The sequence below is a fragment of the Sarcophilus harrisii genome, chromosome X (assembly GCF_902635505.1).
Source record: "Sarcophilus harrisii chromosome X, mSarHar1.11, whole genome shotgun sequence".
NCBI classification, from domain to species: Eukaryota; Metazoa; Chordata; class Mammalia; order Dasyuromorphia; family Dasyuridae; genus Sarcophilus; species Sarcophilus harrisii.
This window is the reverse complement of record NC_045432.1, coordinates 55,953,403-55,974,109: the sequence shown is the minus strand read 5'-3', so window position 1 is coordinate 55,974,109 and position 20,707 is coordinate 55,953,403. Positions and strand designations below refer to the sequence as shown.

The 20,707-nt window shown below is 34.7% G+C and overlaps 1 protein-coding gene across 11 annotated transcripts in view; it reads left to right on the top strand.

The window, feature by feature from the left end:
* The window catches only part of ATRX (ATRX chromatin remodeler), a 184,856-nt gene that overhangs the window by 126,901 nt on the left and 37,248 nt on the right, over nucleotides 1-20,707 (top strand). For all 11 annotated transcript variants that reach the window (XM_031944868.1, XM_031944866.1, XM_031944870.1 and 8 more), the window contains 6 exons: nucleotides 5,796-5,926; nucleotides 6,322-6,410; nucleotides 6,625-6,797; nucleotides 9,123-9,273; nucleotides 11,508-11,614; nucleotides 20,140-20,248. In XM_031944868.1, coding sequence (XP_031800728.1) covers nucleotides 5,796-5,926; nucleotides 6,322-6,410; nucleotides 6,625-6,797; nucleotides 9,123-9,273; nucleotides 11,508-11,614; nucleotides 20,140-20,248 — 760 coding nt within the window. The remainder of the gene's footprint in view (nucleotides 1-5,795; nucleotides 5,927-6,321; nucleotides 6,411-6,624; nucleotides 6,798-9,122; nucleotides 9,274-11,507; nucleotides 11,615-20,139; nucleotides 20,249-20,707) is intronic.

Genomic DNA, 20,707 nt, shown 5'->3' with positions numbered 1-20,707 from the left:
TGCATCTTAAAATCACTAAAGATTTCTTCAAATAGATAACTTCCCTTGTGGTCTCTGATTATACGTATCTAACAAGATATACAAACAAGAAGGAGATAGATTCTCTCCAAAGAATGCCCACAAAATTAAGGATGTCTACCATAGAGTTTAAGTGAAGCTATTATTCCTGAAGATTTTGAGCTGCTCCAGATGTTTTTGTTGACAGATGTCATTGATCTTATTACATAAAACCCCAGAATTACATTGATCTTACTACATAAAGCCCCAGCCTCAATAGAGGACCCTGGCAAATGAAATCTATAATCTTTCGAGTTTTCGACCCATCCATCAACACCAGAAAAGCAGAATTGACACCTTTTGTTCATACTGTGATCCATACTTGGATAAACAACATAGAGTTTGTCCAGTATTAAAAATATCTTAGTTAATGTATACCGGAAGTGAAATAGACCCATATTTAATAAGAGAGTGGGATGTATTCATTTTGGGAAGTTGTGCATCAGTATTATTGTGGTGATGCTGCATAACAGGTTTCTCTCTGGGATATTTTTCCCCCATATGTCCTGTACTGAATTTGTTTGTATATAATAACTACGTTGCCTTTTTTCTCCTCTCCCTTTGTCTCTTTCATTTGATTATGGGTCAGCTTTTTCAGAGCAGGGAATCTTTTTTTTTTTTTTTAAACTTTTTTTGTATTTTCATTTCTTAGCACAGTGCCTGGCATATACATAGTGAGCACATAATACATTCTTTATGTCTCATTGACTTATATTTTCTGTTAAATTCTTCTAAAAAAAATTACCCTGAAGTAGTATAAATTATATCAGGGGGGGTTATATAATTTTAAAAGCTAAGCCAGTTAAGCAGTAAGGTCAAGGCTAGTCATACCAGAGTAGCAACTTTCTCTCTTTTTCTCTCCCCCCCCACCCTTCTCATTTTTGATAGGATTACTTAACTAAGACATGAAGGTAATATTTTGGGTGTATCTTACCTAGATTATAGCAAAGCTTTTTATGAAATATAATTTTTTATGTCGAAAATAGAATGACACAAGTTAGTAATTCAGTCAAATAGATTTAAAACTTGGATATTTAGATACAAAGTAATTTTTAAATGTTTCAGTATCAGTATGGGGAAAATTCTCCAATGGAGTAACTAGCTATCTCTTTTTGGCCTTATAATGTTTAACATTCTCATCAGTGACTGGGATAAAGGTATAGTTGGTATGCTAATCCAGTTTATAGATTACAGAGACCTTGGAGGGATGGAGGAATAGTCAATAACAAAATCGAGATCCAAAAAAGATTTTGATGGGATAAAGGATTAGGCTGAATCTAATAAATTGAGGTTCATTAATGATAAATGTCAAGCCTTGAACTTCAGTAGAAAAAAAAATTAACTTCATCAGTACAGGATTGGGGTAGGTATGAATAGATATCAGTTGTTTTCAAAAAAAAAAAAAAAAAAAAAAAAAAGGTCTGGGCTTTTGGTGAACTGCACATTTTACCTGATATGAAGAGCCAAAAATACTAAATGTAGTCTGAGCTTCATTGTGAGATAGCTTCTAGGAATAGGAACATGTCAGCTTCTTCTTTACTCTGCTCTTGTTAGACTTCATATGGAATATTTTGTTGACTCATGGGCACTACAGGTTCAGGTGGACATTGATAAGCTAGAATATACAGTGGAAGGCAATCATGATGGTGAATAGTCTTGAGCCTATTTTATATGAGAACTGGGTTGTAAGGGAATTGATCATGTTTAGTCTTAAAAAGGAAGGGTTTTTTGGCTACGATGGCTTTATTTTGAAAGGCTCTGATATGATGACAAAAATAAGCTTGTTAGTTTACTTAATTGGCAGAAACAAGTGACTAGAATTTACAAAGAGGCAAATTTCAGTGACAGTAAAAATCTAACTTAGAATTTGAGCTGTCCAAAAATGGATTGGGCTGCCTCAAAAGGTTGTGAGTTCCTGTTCCTTGGATCTTCAAGATGGGGCTGGAAGAACATTTGTCAGGGATGTTATGGAAGATATTCATTTGGTTTGTAGATTGTACTATATGGCTGCTATGGTCCCTGTCAACTCTAAAATGCTAATTCCATGATTCCTCTGACTATTATCTATCTTTTTTCTCTTTGGTATTAGTTAGCAGTTTTACTAACATGTTAGTACCCAGTTATGCAAGTCTGTTCTTTGTGGAGAAAATGTTTATTCAAATGACTTTTGCACATCTTTTTCATTTTTCTTCAGGTTTTAGTCCTTCCATTTTAACCTTTGGATATGCTCAGCATTATGTTGCTTGATGAAATATCTTGCCATATTTTAATCCTCCAGTGCACTTCTGATTTATGAGCTATTATTAATAATTACCCAGTTTTTTAAGATTTACATATTAGATTAATATTATAACTTGATTTTTCCTTTTGTAGCCATCTCTTTCCATTTTGCTAGTCATGTTAGATGTTTGCTATTAAATAAGGTGTTTCCTGGGCTGTTTTATTCTCTTGTGACAATTTGTGTTGGTTAAACTTCTAGATGAACTTATATTAGTTAATGTCAGTTCTGTTGTCTTTGCCCTACTTTCTACTTTTAGTAACTTATTTGAATAATTCAGGGTTTAGTCCTTTTAATTGCACTATATAGATTTTTCTGATTGTTCCATTTTGTGATGTTAGGTGTAATCACCTAAGTCCTGCCTGTGCACAGACATTGACTCAGATGATGTCTTTGACTACCATATAGTACCATTATAAAAAGAATTTATTTTATTAAACAAAAAACGTTATTATTGATGTAGGAATTATTTATGAGAAAGGGGTTTCGAAAATAAAATACCTTTTGTGACTGAATTTCTACTTGAAACCAGTACCACTCAAAGCTCTGTACATCCTGGGCATTTGCTAGTACAGAAGGATATCTTCAGCAGAGAAACTGTAGATGTTGATTCTGATGAAGTTCCTTCCCACCACCTCCCTCCTTTTTTTTTTTTTTTTTTTGCTGAGGTAATCAGGGTTATATGACTTGCCCAGGGTCACACAGCTAGGAAGTATTAAGTGACTGGACCAGATTTGAACCCAGGTCCTCCTGACTTCAGGGCTGGTGCTCTATCTGCTGTGCCACCTAGATGCCCCTAAAGTCCCATTTTTCTTCTCATGACTATTCTACCACCTAAGGATGGCGTACACTATTGGTTTTCAGTTTTCAATCTGATCATCAAATTGGACTCCATCAAGAAAGAAACATGAGGTTTCACATAAAAATCCTTACCATAACCAGACATGGGGACACCTCTGCTGTGTAGCAGGTCATAAAATGTAGAAATATCAAGGTGGGCTAAAAAGCACAGGAGTTACTGTTTGCTGTGACTATTGTGAAGTATATCTTTGGAGAAGCCATTTGTGGTTTCCCTGAACAAGCTTCATTCATAAGTATACTTAGGTTAAAATGCCCTTTTCATTTTGATCCAGATGGTAACATTGTGCTGAAACAGATTATCTCCCCTCCTCTTAGTTGGATATCTTTGTGAGTTTTTGACCCACCCCCACCCTTACTGGTTGCCTGTCTAGTAGATGATGGTGTGACATTTCTTTGTACTAAGGTATACTTCTCTTTTAACTCCTTCCCCCCCATTTAATGGGTATTACTTCATCCAATTTACTGTAGTGATGGGACCTGACTGAGATTATATTCTGCTGGCATAGACTTTGAAAAATCGGTTACTCCTTGACTAAGGCAAGGAAAGTACAGCATCCATGGAATGAAAGCTGTACTGCCCATGGAGAACAACAAACCTACTAACTTCAAGGCAGTATGGCATGATGAATAGGACACTAGATTTAGAGTCAGAAATACCTTACTTCAAATCCTGTCTCAGACCATAGCTGTGTCACCAAAGGCAAGTTACTTAAACCTCTATTCTTCAGTGTCCTTATCATGGGGTCTTGTTAAATAAAATCGCATAGCTTCCAGGAATAAAGAAGAGATCATTCCTCTGGGCATTGCCATAATTATCCCTCATGGAATATTCTGGAAAGTGTCAAAAAAGAATGACAAGGATTGCAAAAGACCTCAAGTAAGAACTGAAGAAACTAGAAATGTCTTTAGCCTCGAGAAAAGAAGGCTCAGGGAAACACAATACCTATCCTCGAGTATTTCAAGATCTGTCATGTGGAAAAAAGATTATACTTGTTCTGCTTGGCTCCAGAGGAAAGAACAAGAAGCAGGCCCTGGGAGTTGAAAAGAGCAGAATTAATGCTCAGTGTCTGGAAAATTTTCTTACAGTGACAGTAGTCCAAAAGTGGATTCGGCTTTATTTCATTTGAGGTCTGTTATCCCATGCTGAGTGACCAATTTTCAGTTATTTTACTGTAACACTTTCCTTCATGGTATGATTATGGTATGGACTAAGTGGGTGCCACGGGCTCTAACAAGGTACAAATTCTTTTATTCTTTGTCATGTTCCAAAGGTCAGATCCAGTCAGCAGAATATCATCTGCAAACAGGAACATAATAATAAGTAGGAATATTTATATAGCCCTCTACAGTCTGTAAAAGGTTTGACAAATATATGATTGTATTCAGCCTCTTGACAATCTTTTAATTATTGAGAGAGGTTTGACCTACAGAGACAGCATTTGAAACCATATGTTTCTCTTTTTCTCCACTGACCACTAAGCCACCTTGCTTTTGAAAACCACAGCTTCAAGACTTTATGACGCATAGAAAAAGAAGTTATTTTTCCCAGTGTAATTATATATTCTTAATTAGTGCATTGTCTCTTTGTTTTATATTTCCATTCATCTTGATAATCAGAATTACTGAACAAAAACATTTTGTGTTTTGGATCTATTGACTCATTAGCTTGTTATCTAAAATCTCTTATGATCTTTGAGAAGTGCATCATTTGTACTTCTAACTCAAACACTCTTTTGTAATTAATATATTGGAATTTTGTTTTATGTAAAAAAAAAAAAACTTGTTTCATATTTATGTTTTTGTCTTGGATAGTCTTGATATTTGTAAAGATTTTGTAAAGATGAGAAAGTAAGGCAAATGGATGAATGACATCTGATAACTTTCTCATTCAGCTGTGTATGTGTACAATGATATTTCTCTTGATATTTTCCATTCTTTTGAAATCTTTCTCATTTAGAGAGCTCTTATAAGTCAATCAGTATGTCTTTAAACAATAGCTTTTTCTTTTCAAAATATATGCAAATGCAAAACCACGTGTTCCACGTTTTTCTCCCTCTTTTCCCCCCACCCCTTTTTCATAGACAACATGTAATCCAGTTAATGTAAAACATGAATCACTATGTCTTTAAAATGATTTTTACCTCTAACATTGACTTCCCTTTTTATGTATTTCGTCAAGTCTCCTTCTCGAAACTCCTTTTCTTCAAAGTTTGTACTTTATCAGATGACACATTGAGGACTATGATATTAAGAGTCATGATTAATAATGAAAATCACTTATAGAATTCCTTTTCATAATCTTCTCCTTAGAAACCCTTGCAGTTATGTCACTCCACTTGTATGAGCCTTATGAGAATGGAATTTATGAAGTTAGATAGGAGTGCTTCTATATGAAATTTATTAATACCATGAAAAGCAGCCTTTTCATTTTGACATTTAAGAAGTAACATTTAATTAAACTTTAAAAAAATAGGCATTTTAGTTGTACTTAGATATAATTACACATGGTTTACACTGGGCAATAGGGATCATTATTATCTTGAACGAACTTAAAATTGAATTTTTTTTTTCAATTCATATTTTTTCCTTTTATCGACAGGTGTGGGTAATACCAGTGAAGGTGGAAGAGGGAAAGCAGGAGCAAAACTTTTCCAGGATTTTCAGATGTTAAGTAGAATCTGGACTCATCCGTGGTGTTTGCAGCTGGATTATATAAGCAAAGAAAATAAGGTAAATCACTTAAGCTGAAATTTTATCCTCTAAACTGTCAAATGATAGGTAGCCTTATGATATATTAGGAGTCTTGTTGTTTAATAACTTCATTATTTTTCTTGCTTTTTTATCTCTGGGATGTCTATGTATACATTGTAATTATGAAAGCTTAGCGTGGTTGTCCATTTTATTGAATATTTCCTAATTATATATTTTTAATTATTTTAACATTATTTAAAATTTTGAATTCCAAATTCTCTCCCCACCTCTTAATAAGAATGGCAATATGGTTTTGATTATGCATGTGAAGTTGAATCTCATAATCTTTAATTAAAAGAAATACTTGTCTTTTGAAATTTTTCATCTGGTTACTGTGCTTAATTAAAATTTTAAAATATATTTTTTTCCTTTAGGGATATTTTGATGAAGATAGCATGGATGAATTTATCGCTTCAGATTCTGATGAAACATCTATGAGTTTAAGCTCCGAAGAATATACTAAGTAAATTTACTTTTTTTAAACCATGAACCATATTTACAAAACCTGGTATACATTTTTTTCTTTATAATACCTTTTTATGTATTGATAAGGAAGCAATTTATTTTTCAAAACTCTTATTTGTGTACATGGGCATTTCTACCATTTCATCTCAGAAGTTATAAGTAAATGTTTCTTCACTGCATTTTTCTAACTACTTGAATTCTCTATTATGTAGGAAAAAGAAGTCAAAGGGGAAGAAAGGTAAAAAGGACAGTAGTTCAAGTGGCAGTGGCAGTGATAATGATGTAGAAGTGATTAAAGTATGGAATTCAAGGTCTCGAGGAGGTGGGGAAGGAATTGTGGAAGAAACATCCAACATTCCCAGTGTCTCTTTAAAACAGGAAGAAAGTGAGTTTGATTAATAAATGTCTTTTCACATAGAACATTGAGTTAGAAAAACATTGGTAATGAATGGTAGAATATGTCCTCTCAGTCTTAAATCCCAATCTCAATCTTACTGTTTGGTTGAACTAGATTACTTGTATCTTGAGTTCACTAAGCTGAAATATGGTCCCTTACCTCAACCCAAAAGTAAGGCTCTCAGTACTCCCTCCCACGTCCCTTAATCACATAGGTTTGGTATATCAATTTCTCCTGGGTGTCATAGAGTTCAAGGGAGATAATAATCTGAGCTATAGGCTATGGATCACCAAACCTTATTTCCATCTTGCTGAACATACATTAGGAATGACCCATATCTGGGCTGGGTATCATCTTTAGAGGAATTGTGTATCTTCATTGGCCCTTCCATAGCCAGTATGTGCTGGGGAAAGGAAGACTATCTTATATTTAAATATTGAAGCTATAGGGTTATGGTATGATAGAAAGATGCTTTTCCAATAAGTTAATCTTAGCTGGAGAGTAATACTTTCTTGGTCCTGGGAGTGAAGACTGAGGAGTTTTATGTTGTTTAGATATGTTCTCTCTTACAACTCCAGCATTTCTCAGGATTAAGATTCTAATAACTGAAGCTAGCAAGATCCTGCTTCAGTCTTTCTGAGATTGTTGAAGGTTCATGTTATAGCCTTTTCCTTGACCTTTTTGGTGTGGCAAGGGAGAACAATGGAAGGACCCAAATTGAGTTGACCTGAAATTTGTTTTTGGTTTTGTTTTTTTTTTTTTTTCCTGTAGTATGAATGTGAGAATAAATAGCTCTCCCTATTAAATGTCTGTCCTGTACCTTCTTGCTGATTTTTTGAGAGAAAATTTCTTTCCAATGTTTTATTCTCTAATTAGAATTGAAAGTATCTAGTTTATCATATGTACTTGAGGACAAATTTCCATGTTGACTGTTAGTAACTAATGTCACAGAACCTCTGAGTCTGGTAATCCATTCTCTCTACAATATTGTCATCTAGCCTCCATTTAAAGCCCTACAAGATGGAAGGAGTAGTAATGAAAAATTATTGATTCAGATGCTAAATCACACAAGGCTAAGCAGAAGTACCAGTAGCTGTAGCATTCAATGAGAGTTTATTCTCCAAATTGATGCTAAGAATGCTAGGTGATTCAGGGGAGACAAGACTATCTGAGTTCAAATTGGACCTCAGATTTCTTTCTAGCTGTGACACCCTGGGCAAGTTACTTAATTTATTCCCCTGAAGACGGAAATAACAAAGTAGTCCAGCATCTTTGCTAAAAAAATTTCATTATAAGCCATAAAAAGTCAATGAACCCAGGGTCACTGTGAGAATCAAATGAAGTAATAAGTTTTTTATAAAGCATTTAGCATCTATTGTATGCCAGGCACTATATGATATAAATGTCTAAATCCTGCCATGTTATCTACCATAGTATATCAAGATAATTCTTGAATTAACCTGAGTCAAGTAATTTGTTGGGCTTCTGGTTTGATCCCAAACTCAATGGCAACTACTCTTTCCCACTACCTCTTTAGATGTTCATGTTAAGCTGTTACTGATCCTTCAGTGGTCAGAGCATTCACTAAGTTCTTAATCCACCCAGAGTACTCCTCATCTTTAAGGATAGGAAGGAAGATTCTATTAAATATCACGGATAGTTATGTTTTATGTCTTGTAAATGACCTTCAAGGTCATTTCTTTTCACAAATAAAGAACAGTTAAGTGACTTGCTCATGTTGCTAAAAGATGTATTTAGACCCAGGTCCTTTGACCTCTATAGCCATCCTTCTTTTCACAGTAATCTAAAGAAACTAGCATTCCTATGTGGTAACTTCTTCAAAAAAGTAATGAGGATTTGCCCTGCAACACAGTTTGTTCTCAGGGGAAAACATGGTGACTATATACCCTTTCTCCTAATAGGTTCTCGAGGTTATTTAATTTTTTCTTTAGAATTGAATAAAGCAAATTGTTAATATTTTCTTTAATTTCCTGTTCCACTTTTAATAAAGGCAACAGACTCATCTTCTTGCTTCATTGAATTGTGTGAACTTTAGCTTTAACCTTTCCTATTCCTTTCCTTTTATGATTTTCCTATTGCTAAGTTAAATTTGTTTTAAGGAAAAGGTGGCAGAAATTTTTCATTATGACAGGTCAGTTTTCACAGCATCATGTAATAACCTCAGATCTCGCTGTTGATAAATAGGATTTTTGCTCTGCCTTATCTGAAAGAATTGGCATTAAAAAGAAAACAAACAAATGCATTGCACAGGAAAAACTTAATGAAGTCTCTGTCCCCTTTTTTTTTTTCCAGGTAAAACTTCTTCTTCCAATCCAGGTAGCCCAGCTCCGGACTGGTACAAAGACTTTGTGACTGATGCTGATGCGGAAGTTCTGGAACATTCAGGCAAGATGGTGCTTCTTTTTGAAATTCTTCGAATGGCAGAGGTGCTTGGAGACAAAGTGTAAGTTCTTTTCTGGAGTGATTTTTGTAAATAGTCATTTGCATAAGCTTTCCATCTGATTTGACTCTGATTGTTCTTTTATATTTTATCTCTTGGAAGATGACACAGAAGAGAAGGTGTATTTAAAACAGTGATGAAATCTTCTCTTAACCCAAGGCAGGGGTGGTCAAGTGAATTTTCCCAAAGGGTTCTCTTTTTCTTTATGTAGTAGTCATACCTCTGTTTTGTCCCTGCAGTAGTTCAGAAAACAGGCCAGGCTTTTCTCCTATTGCATACCTTAGCTCTTCTAATCTGTGCTTGTAACTTTCAAGAGCTCTATGCTTTTCTTCAGAAGACTCTTTAAAAAGACTACCTCACCATCTTGGACATTGTGGAAGACCACAAGATATATGCTATTCACTTTTTCTCTCCTCCCCTATCTTTGCCTACTTCAGGATTTGTTTCCTTTTTCCCTTTTTAACTTTGGTGTCATACACCTTATTCAAGTGGTTAGGCTTCTTATCAAAAGGAACTTTGAGGGATTGTCTCATTTAGCTTCCCACTTGATCCAAGAATCTTTCTCCAACATCCCTGAGAGTTGTTCAGTCTTTGCTTGATTGATTTCATTAATACAACTTTCACCACTTCCCTGAGGCATCTCATCTTATTGTTGGAAGCTGTTTCATAGGCTGCTCCTTACATTCCTAAAGCTCCCTCCTATCACTTTTCACTCTATGGTTCTAGTTTTGCCCTTTGGGGCAGTGCAGACTTGGTTTATTCTTCTACTTGTCAATCTGTCAATATCTAACAGACACTTTAGTATTATCTTTAAACTTAAAAGGGACCTCAGCTATTGTGTGGTCAGTCCACCTCATCTTCCCATTCTTTTTCTTTTCTCCTGCAGTAAATATTGTCAGTCCCTTCATCTATTTCTTTCTTATATAATTTAGATTCCAGACCTCTTGCCTTCTCTGGTTTGTCGGTGATTCACTTCCAGCGTTCTTCCTAGGTCAAATAGTAGTCTGGGTATTTTTCTAACCAATACTATTGGTTCTTATAATGTAGCGTGAGGATAGTAAACACACACACATGCGTAGTCACACACACATGTAGCCATACTACTCTTTTTGCTCATCCTGAAGTTGTGATCAACTAATACATCAAGCATTTTTCCCCAAGAATTTCTGTCATACTAGAATTCTCCCTCCTTCTTATCTCCAGTTTGTTGTAGGACTTCACTTTTATCCTTTTTGAGTTCATTTTACTGGTTTCAACCCAGAATTTTACAGACTGTTGAGTTTATTTTGAATTTTGATTCTTTCATCTAGTCCAGTGCTAGTAGATAGGCCTGCTTTCTGTGTCTTCCTGTAGTCATTGCTGGGGCAAGGGAGAGGAATTTAACAGAACAGGATTAACAACAGTATTGTCCTTTCCCACCTATAAATGGAGAAAGCCGACAGAATAACAGGTCATCAGCAGCCACTTCCACTCTTACTTGAGCACACTTTCCAGCCCCTTCCCTGAGCCCCACCCACCTCTTTGGCAGCAAGGTTTATTTGACCTTGCTTGTTCCCCAGAGGTAGCTTGGCTCTCTGCTTGATTAGGATTGGGCCTTTTCTAAGATGTCAACTTAAATTCCAGATTGTCTTCAGTCAAGCAACTAATATTTTCATAACATTGTCTGGCTCCTTAAAAGTCCAGAACATCAACTTTGTATGTTTTTCCATAACACCTAGCATGTTTCTTAGGGTATATAATAGATGCTGCACAGTACCTTTTTGAACTGCATTGAATTAAGGCTTTGATTCTGGATTAAATGCTTTAAAGAACAAGGGTCATGTGCAAGGTTCTAATACGTGCCTCAACATTTATTGTCAGTTTTGAAAAATTATAAAACTGTTTCTGCAATTGTATACTACTACCCTTTGCATCATAACACTTCACCAAGCCTGGTGACTCCTAGAGCTATAAGCCAAACATGCATGTCATGTCTTGCCAATTGGTAGTCTACTTATTTCTTTGCTTAACTGGGAAATGAAACAAGTAGAGAATATACCATTCATGTGAAATTGTTCGATTCTAGACAAGCCTCAAACGCTTCCCTTGTGCTCCTTGAAATATTATCAGTGGGAAAGAGAAACCAGAGCTTTGCAGACATGTTTGGAATTGAATGACATGGTTATTTTCTTCTGTTTTGTCATTTAAAAATTAGTAATTTTAGTAGGAAGCATTTATATCTCTTTATATTTTTTTAGTCTCGTTTTTAGCCAATCTCTCATATCATTGGACTTGATTGAAGATTTTCTTGAATTGGCTAGTAGGGAGAAATCAGATGATAAAGATAAGCCTCTTATTTATAAAGGTGAGTTAGTTTTTCTATATTTTAAATGCGCAGTGTGATCATTGGATGCCTGTTGTTTTGTTTTTTATGGAGTTCAGACGTTCGTACTCAATGATTATTTTAGTTATCTCATTCCACAATAATAAATTCTTCAAGGTGTCCTCTTGACTTAAATGATAATTTGAAGATATAACACAAATTACTAGACTATCTCAGAATGTTATTTAATTGTGTGATTTACACTGTTTGAATATATTATGGCTTATTTAAAAATTACTTAGTGATGACTTTGGCCACCCTTTGCATAAATATAGGAAATATTTATGAGGAAAGCCTGTTTATATGTTTATAAGCTTTTTATATGTGCCGCAATATTCCTTGTAAATGTAGGTCATGTCATGCTTCACAAACAGATGAAATAGATTGAATGTATGTGGAAATTGAAAAGAATAATGATTTATTCATTTCATTTGCTGTACACTACTACACCAGTTGTCTGCGAGTTTGTAGCCCCAAGTGCTGCTCACCCCTGAGGCTTTGACAGATTCTGGTTGCAAGCATAAGACACAGGCAAGAGCAAAATGGAATAAGGATCAAGGCAAATAGAGTAGAGGAGAACTGTGTATTGTCATCACCACTTCCCTGGAGTGCCTTATTTTGCTGGGCTCTTTTTCATAGGATAGTTAAAAGACAAATTTGCTTTAATTTTCTGGCATGTGACTTTAATGTAGTCACACAGATTTTTTTTTACTAGATTAGCCCTGATTTTTCCTTGATTGTGTATCAGTTTTTTTAAAAATATTCTATACTTTATACAGTAACAAAACCCATTAAACATGCATTTAAAGCTATCAATACATTAAGATGTATTTCTGCTTAATATGTAACAGATTATTCCTTATCATTAGCCCAACCATATATCTCCAACAATTTTGATATTCTGTGTTTCTTTTTCAAATTAAGTTTTGGTTTTGTTAATTTGACAATTAAAAATAATTCCTTCTTTGGGTATTTAGTGAGTGTTTGCTTTAAAATAAAAATTTCTGTGGTTAATGGAGTTGTTTACCACCCTGTTGTAATGTGCTGCACTTGACTTTGCCCCATATTTGTCTTGCTAGTCTTAATTCATTTCTGTATCGGTGTGTACATTTCGTTATATAGCTAAAATCATTGTGTTCATGACCCCTCTTTCTGCTTTCTTTACTTAACATTTCACATAAGTTTTCCTAAATTTCTTTATATCCTTCATTTATCATTTGTAATAGCACTGCATTGTTCCATTATACTTAAAACCAATTTATTCAGCCTTTTCCCCAACTTTTGGACATTCGTGCTGTTTCCAATCCTTTATGATTATGAATATCACTACTGTATGTGTTTTTATACTCAGGTATAATTTTTTGACAGATTATGGGGGTGTTTTTTTTGTTTGTTTGTTTGATACCCCATATGGAGTATGATCCTTCCACGATATTTACAGATTTACAATAATGATATTCAGTCTGCTTTTTATAATAGTTTCATGACAATTGAGTTGAGATTTTTAATGGACATACATAAAAGGTACAATGTACAAAATAATAATATTTTAACTAATGATTTTGCACAATTGTCACATTTAAATGTGTAACCAGAATTCCATTCATCACATACCATTGCAGAAAATGGGAAACCCTATTTTTTGATCACTTTTCTTATTTAAGTTATATAATCAAAAAAATTACATTTTTCATATTTTTGTGTGCAGTGGAACCATTTGACGAAAGCAGAATTTTATGTAGCAACTGAAATCACTGTGCTTTTATGTACCTTTTATTGTATGAGACTCTGTCATTCTTCTCCCCCACCTCCCTTCCCCATACTTAAAATATTTTCAGTGTTGTAAAAATGTAGTGACAGAGTCTTGGAAAACCATTCTTCCAGAAGCATCAGAATTATGAATAAATCATCCACTGAAGACATGAAATACTGGGAAAGTGCTAGGAATTTGATCAGGGAAAGATTTGTTTGGCCATTGAGCAGATACTGGTATTTTTGTAGTTGCCAATCAACAGTGCCTGTGAAACAAAAGTTTTTGGAAGTCTAGAGCAATGACCTAAAGCCAGCTCTTTTAAAAACATCTTTCATTATGTATTGTATACATTAGGCATTTAATAAATGTTGATATAGACAGGCTAAGGGGGAAAATGACACCTGTCATAGAAGCCTTGGAGGTATTTGGCCCAATTATCAGCCTAGAATAGTACTGTAGAAACTTGAGTTTACTACCAGGTTCTATCAACTTTAAGCTGTCTACTCAATGAATGTAGGCAAATCAAACTAGAAAGAAAAATGGGTCTGGGGATGGGGAGGCAGTTTGTAGTTTAGAACCTGTCAGACATCCAGGAGTCCATAAAGTCCATAATAGAAATCTTTCCAGAGTCAGATAAGGATGTACTATACTGTACCTTCCTTATTCATAGTGTGAAGAGCCATAAAATTACTTTTAACCGAGTAGTGGGAAAAACCAGAGATCTTTGATGGTGATTAGAGTAGGAAACATTTTAGAAAGGACCAAGAATCCCATTGAAATTGACTGACACACCTCTTCCTCAGGCTAGAACTCCAGAAAAACCGTTTTGCTTCCATTCTCTAGCATTTACTGCACAGAGGATTGCAATGAAGAAAGGGACACTAGGTCTATAGGCATATGTTTTGTCAACCAGGAACATAAAGAGTTAGGTGATAGTTAAGTTAGTATGAAAGCTTGTGTTGAGTACATTTGCTTCTTTTTGTTTGCCTTTCCTTTGTATTATTTTAGTTACATAAGAGTTTCAATCCTATCTTCCCTGAACTGATGGAAAAACGTGTGTTCTTACACTTTGGCCAGTTAGAAAGGGGGAAATCACTCTTCCTCTGGAGACATCAGCTACCAGTAGTTGTAGGAATGAAGAGCTGCCTAAGATTCTGTCTGAGAAGGAGCTTAGGCCTCTGGTGGCAAAATTTCAGGAGTGACAGAGTTGAGGATTGTTGGGACCCTTATTATTTTTCCTCCTTTTAGAATTTTTTAGATCTTTACATTGGAAATTTGATTTTTTTCCGAAGAGATCCACGATGTATACATGTGTACAAGGAGCCCTCTGTTCCCGGAAATGTACCACCTCCTTATCTTTCCCTTCTGAATCCTTATCTTCATGACAAAACTCCTCCTTTAATCCTTCAGTGTTTGCCCTCCTTTCAGTATTCCCCCAAGACGTTAATGCTTGTCTTTTACTTCAGATTATCTTATAACTTGCTGATTGGTGTCCATGTTATATTTTCCCCTGAGAACATAAAGTCCTTGAGAGCAGTCTACTTTTTAATCTTTCAAATCTTAGCACCTAGTATAGTTCCTTGCCTATAATAGGTGCTTTAAAAAAGTTTTTTAATTAATTCTTGCAGAAAAAATGAAATGTTATAAAAATAATTCAAAGAATATTTAAAGTAATGCCAGCACATGTGTGGGTAGTACTTTATTGGTGTTCAATCTGGTGTTTAATAAGTTTAGGTTTTACTATGTACAGTAGGTGGGAAGATGATATTTTACATCAGTGAATAGTAAATAATTTATCACAAACAAGCTTTACTATTTCATCAAAGAGCTGCATGGGTTTTAATTGATGGCACATTGCAGTTTGTTTGTATAAATAAACCTTGACCTCTAGGAAGGGTCAAAAGGTTCAGTTAGTTAAGATTAATTTTTTGCCTTTTTACTTCCGGCAAGAAACAGCCATAGCTTAATTAAGCTGAAACAGTTTTTTAAAGTTTTGAGTGGATTAAAACCTTGATATTTAAAAATTCTCTTTCAAACATTTATTTCAGCATGACCATTTCTAAGTGTTTACAGTTACAATAACAAGTAGAAATATGTGGATTATTAAGATGGATTCTACATTTCCAGTTAGTGAGACATAATGTCCAAATATTCAGTGTACAGCTTAAAGAAATTACCCCTCCTGCTAAATTTAAATCAGTTTGACAAGACTTGGTTGAAAACATGCTTGAACATCATCTGATAATCCCAGAATATAAAAAAATATAGTTTTTGAAATTCTAAACATATAGCCTGGTGTTGCTTTGGTTTAAGCCAACCATTAGGTGGAACTGGAATCAGGAAGATTTGTGTTCAAATCCTGCCTTAGACACTTGGGAGCTCTGTGATCCTGGACAAGTCACTTTACCTTTGTTTGTCTCAGGTCGCTCATCTGCAAGTTAGTGCTAATATTATCTACTTCCCCAAGTTATCAAGAAAATCAAATAAGGTCATAGAAGAAATGCTTTTACTTATCATTATCATCATCATCAAGAAGTATAAAATCTTTTTTTGTCATGTTTTGAAAATTTCAAAAGTTTCTGTTCAAATGGCAAAAGTCATTCTTGTCTTTTGTTTTTTGGGGAATTATGGAACAAAGTTAGAAATAAATTTTCAAACTATATCATTTCAGTTTCAAATGTGGGGGGGATAGAAGGCTTTAGAGATCTTTCAATTAAGGAAAATCAAAGAAAGTAGACTGAAAAGTTTTTTGAAAACCTCATTTTTTAATGTGAACGTTATTTATCTGCTCTAATTGACTGGATTTAGAGTTTTGCAGATTTTCCAAGTTAATTGAGATGGGAAAACACAATATTTAACTATAGATTGATGGAGTCTAACTAAACAAAGTCCATTCCATTGAGTCACTTTCAAGAATTTGCTTCTAGACCCACACTCATTCCAGGATGTGTTCTCTTCTGGCCTTTGTTGTGGATTTTCCTGCCTGTCTTTTCATTCCCCCAGCCACATTGTTCTGATTCACCTAGTATTCCTTTCTTGCCTCCCACCTCACCAATCCATAAAATCCTTAGGATTCTAACCCCATGTTCAATTAGATCTAGACCCTATCTTCCCTGTGACAAGTCTATGACTTTCAGGTATGCTGGGGTTACTGAAAACTACCCACAGATCCCTCTGCCCATTCCCTTGAGTGTTTGTTAATTAAGGTATTGGCATGGAACTTATAAAGGATTTCATGTCTCACCATATGCCCCCAATATTTTCTTGATAAGATATTTTATCTTATCCTTTTAGATGTTCTATGAGTGTGGCACAAACCATTTGAGTCTGTAATTTTAGTGCCTCCAGTTGAATGCTAAACAATAAAGAAATTAAATTTTGTTCTGGCATCTCTAAATAATTAAAAGAGGAGGCCATGGTGTGGGTAGTATTCAAAACAAATTTTTTATATATATCAAATAGTCTAAAAAGTTTGGCCAATGATCCATGACCATTAAACAAGCAATTCTAAATCCTTCTAAAATTGGTGTAGCTCCTTGTACACCTTCTACATCTTACCTTTATTCCTCTTCTAGGAGTTCCCCTCCCCCTCTCAGGAATAGAGAGGAACACTGGAGTTGCTGCTCATGGATTCCCATCCATGGACATGTGTTCTCTTGAGGTCTTTTTGGACAATTGACTGGCGGGGGAAAGGGGGTTATAAAGGGGTCTGACGTGTTCACCCTGAAGTCAATCGTTTACAAGTTAGGTGTATCCTACCTTCCCTTAGTAGTCATTTATGTCTCTTTCGTTGCTAGTTAATCTGTTCAAACCCTTTTCAAATCCATTTTTATTTCTTGACCACATCTTATGTTAATACACTCCCCATTGTGCGAAGTGGTGCTTCTCTTTTTCCCCCCCAAATTCTGTTTGACTTGTTCTCATATTCCATTTCAGCATCCTCTTCCCCCCCCGATTTCATGTCTCACCATATGCCCCCAATATTTTCTTGATAAGATATTTTATCTTATTTTTAAACTCCACTATCAGAACCTTTCATTATCTATTTCTTGAAGTGGGATAAAAAAGGATTATACACAACTAAAGTTCACAACACATTTAATATAAAAATAGTATAGTTTTGTCCTTGGTTTTCTAATCTCCTTCCTGACTTGGAATGCTTTTTTTGGATACAGCAACACATTTGACCAGTCAAATTTTAGAGTATTTAACTCTGTATTTGATATAGTGCTTGCTTGATTAAAATTCACTTGCCATATACTTGATGTTCAAAACTTCTTCCTCACAAGAGGTTTGGCAATTGTTAATGCTGTAAAGTTACCCATGCATATATCCTGTAAATAAAAGGCTATTTAAAAAAAAAAAAAAAACAAAACTTCTTCCTCTAGTATAGCCTTTACTTTTCACTGCCTGAAAAATGTTAATTTTATCATTGAAGACACTGAAACATTTTCCCGTGTACCTCTCTTCAATCAGCTCTTGGTAGTACAGGAGAGGTGAATGTTTGCTCCCAGTATTAGTTGAAGGAGGACATTGCAGGCTCTCTCTGACTACTAGAGGTATGAGAACAATTAGCAGATGGAATTTATGAAATGGAATCCCATCCCCTAAACTTCAGCCCTTTGGAGCTTATATTTCTGTTTCTGGTACGAATTTCATATCAGAGCTGCCTTGTGTGACTGGTCTAAGAGTATACATGGCCTTTTAGTTCCCCAAAGCTTGTATAAAATGGGCGTTAATGATTCATTTGTTAAACATGCAAGTTCACTTTGTGAGATGGTTCTCCAGATGTGATAGATATCAAGGAGAGAAAAATCATTGCCTTCCTGAGGATAAAAATAGTATTGTTGTAGGTATTAGTCCATGTCATACATTTACATATATATATATAAATATATATATATATATAAAACATGTTTATATGACTGTGTTATATTATAAATGTGTGTGTGTGTATGTGTGTGTGTGTGTGTGTGTGTGCTATATCCTTTGAAGAATTTTTGAAAGAATGGTGCTGTATGGTTGGTAAAAAGAGCTTTGAATTTTTAAATGTATTTTCTCTTTTCCTAAAAGCATTCCTTATCAAATGTAAATTGCTAATGTCACAAACATTCCTTTCCTGAACATTATTGATGCTATTGTTGAGGTTGATAATCCTAGATATCCGATATGTTTATAAAATATTAATTTAAATACAATCTGCATTTTCCATTCATCATTATTACATTCATATAGTTACACATATTCATTTTGTGATGTTAATAAGCAGTGTATTTTTTTTTAAATCAATGCAAATTTATGATAGGCTACCACTGCATTTTTCTTCCTTTTTTCAAATTCATTCAATTCTTCATTCTTAAGCTTATGTCATATTTCATGTCCTTCCCTTTTTTCCTCCTGAGAATTGATAAAGTGAATCACTCAGCAATCAAGCAAGAAACATGAATGTTTTTAACAGAAAGAAACAGGAAATGGGCATAGAAGATAATATAACAAGTTACTAATGGGTCTCAGTGCCTCATGTCTCTCCTCATTCTAATCCCTCCTCCACACCGCTGCCAATGATCTTCTATAATTGTAGATCTAATTATGCCACTTACCTGTTCTTTCAACTCCCATAGCTCCCTATTGCTTACGTTGCCTACATTGATATAATATAAACCCCTCTGTTTAACATTTAAAAAATATTACATCCCAGCCCAACCTATTTTTCTACCCTTAATGTGTATTACTCCCCTCTAGTACTCTGACTCGGCCAAAATGGCCTTTTCTCTATTCCTTACACATGCCACTTCATCTCCTGCACCTATGTTTTTGCATTGGCTGTACCCTATGCTCAATATGCTCTCCCTTCTTTCTGTCCCCTCATTGAGTCTCTCTTTACTTTTCATTCTCTATATTTATTCTGTAGCAACTTTTATATGTACTACTTGTTTCTTAAATAGAATGTAAACTCCATGAGAGTAGGAATTGTTTTCTTTCTATTGGCATTTCCTACATGTTAGTATAATATCTGGCATATAGCAGGCAATTATTAATGCTTGTTTATTGATTGGTAGCTATGTTAAATGTAAGTGATAAATACAAAATCATTTAAATAATAGCCAAACTCATCAGTTAGTGATATGTTGCTAGTAAATGATTTGTTTTGCTTTGGTTTTGTTATCTAATACATCTGGCTTTAATGTGGAAGAAAATGCTGTCTTGAAATGGTAATACAGATTTAAGTCAAAGCAAATGGTATTAAAATGTTAAAAAATACTTTTTTTCCATGAAATTGAATATTCTTTCCTCGTATATCTTCATTTATGGAATACATATTTTCCTGTAAAGCCATGTATAGATGGGAACGTGTTGGGGGAATTCATTGTTTAAGGCTGTTCAGCGAATCCTGGGATTCTGGGATTTAATGTAGAAGAAGATCTTAGAAGATATATATCCCTTCTGACACCCTCATTTTATGCAGGAGAATGCCAAGCCACAGAGTGGTAAAGTGACACAGCCTAGGTCACAGAGGTGGGAAATATAACAGAATTAGTAGAATGGGTTAAATGAAGGAACCTTTTGTAATTAAAGAACCACCCTCCCCACCCCACCCCACCCCATTTGTCTGAGTTGTTAACATTTAAAGTTATATTTGTATCAGCCCCAATTGAGGATCTCTATAGACTTAGGTATCTTTTGTGTGTGTGTGTGTATATATAAAGTAAATGTTGTGACTACTAACTTAATGATTTATTTGTTAAATTACTAGGGGAGGGAAAGTGGTTTCGAAATATTGACTACTATCGTTTGGATGGCTCTACTACTGCACAGTCGAGAAAGAAGTGGGCTGAAGAATTTAATGATGAGACAAATGTGAGGTGAGAAATCATTCGTGATCATCATGAAGTTATGGTGAAATAGCATATTCCCTTTTGCTTAGGATAATGATTTGTACTCATAACAGTTGCAAAATATTGACTTGGGACTTCTAGTGAGGTATTTTTTTCATTCATTGTGCGTAAAATCCTGTTACTTTTGACACTAATTCAACATGTTCAGATAAACCTGGATTTACATGAGCTGATGCAAAAAGGGAAATGAACATAGTGAGAGACACAAATAAAAACAATATTGTACAGTGATCAATTGTAAATAACTTGGCTATTTTCAGCAATACAGTGATTTCAGACATTTGTGATGAAAAATTTTGTCTTTCTCTAGGAAAATCATTCAGAACTGATGTGATCTGAATGCAAATCCAAGCATACTTTTTCTTTACTTTCTTTATTTTTCTTGCCCCTTTTTTCCTGTGTTTTCTCTCACATCATGACTAACAG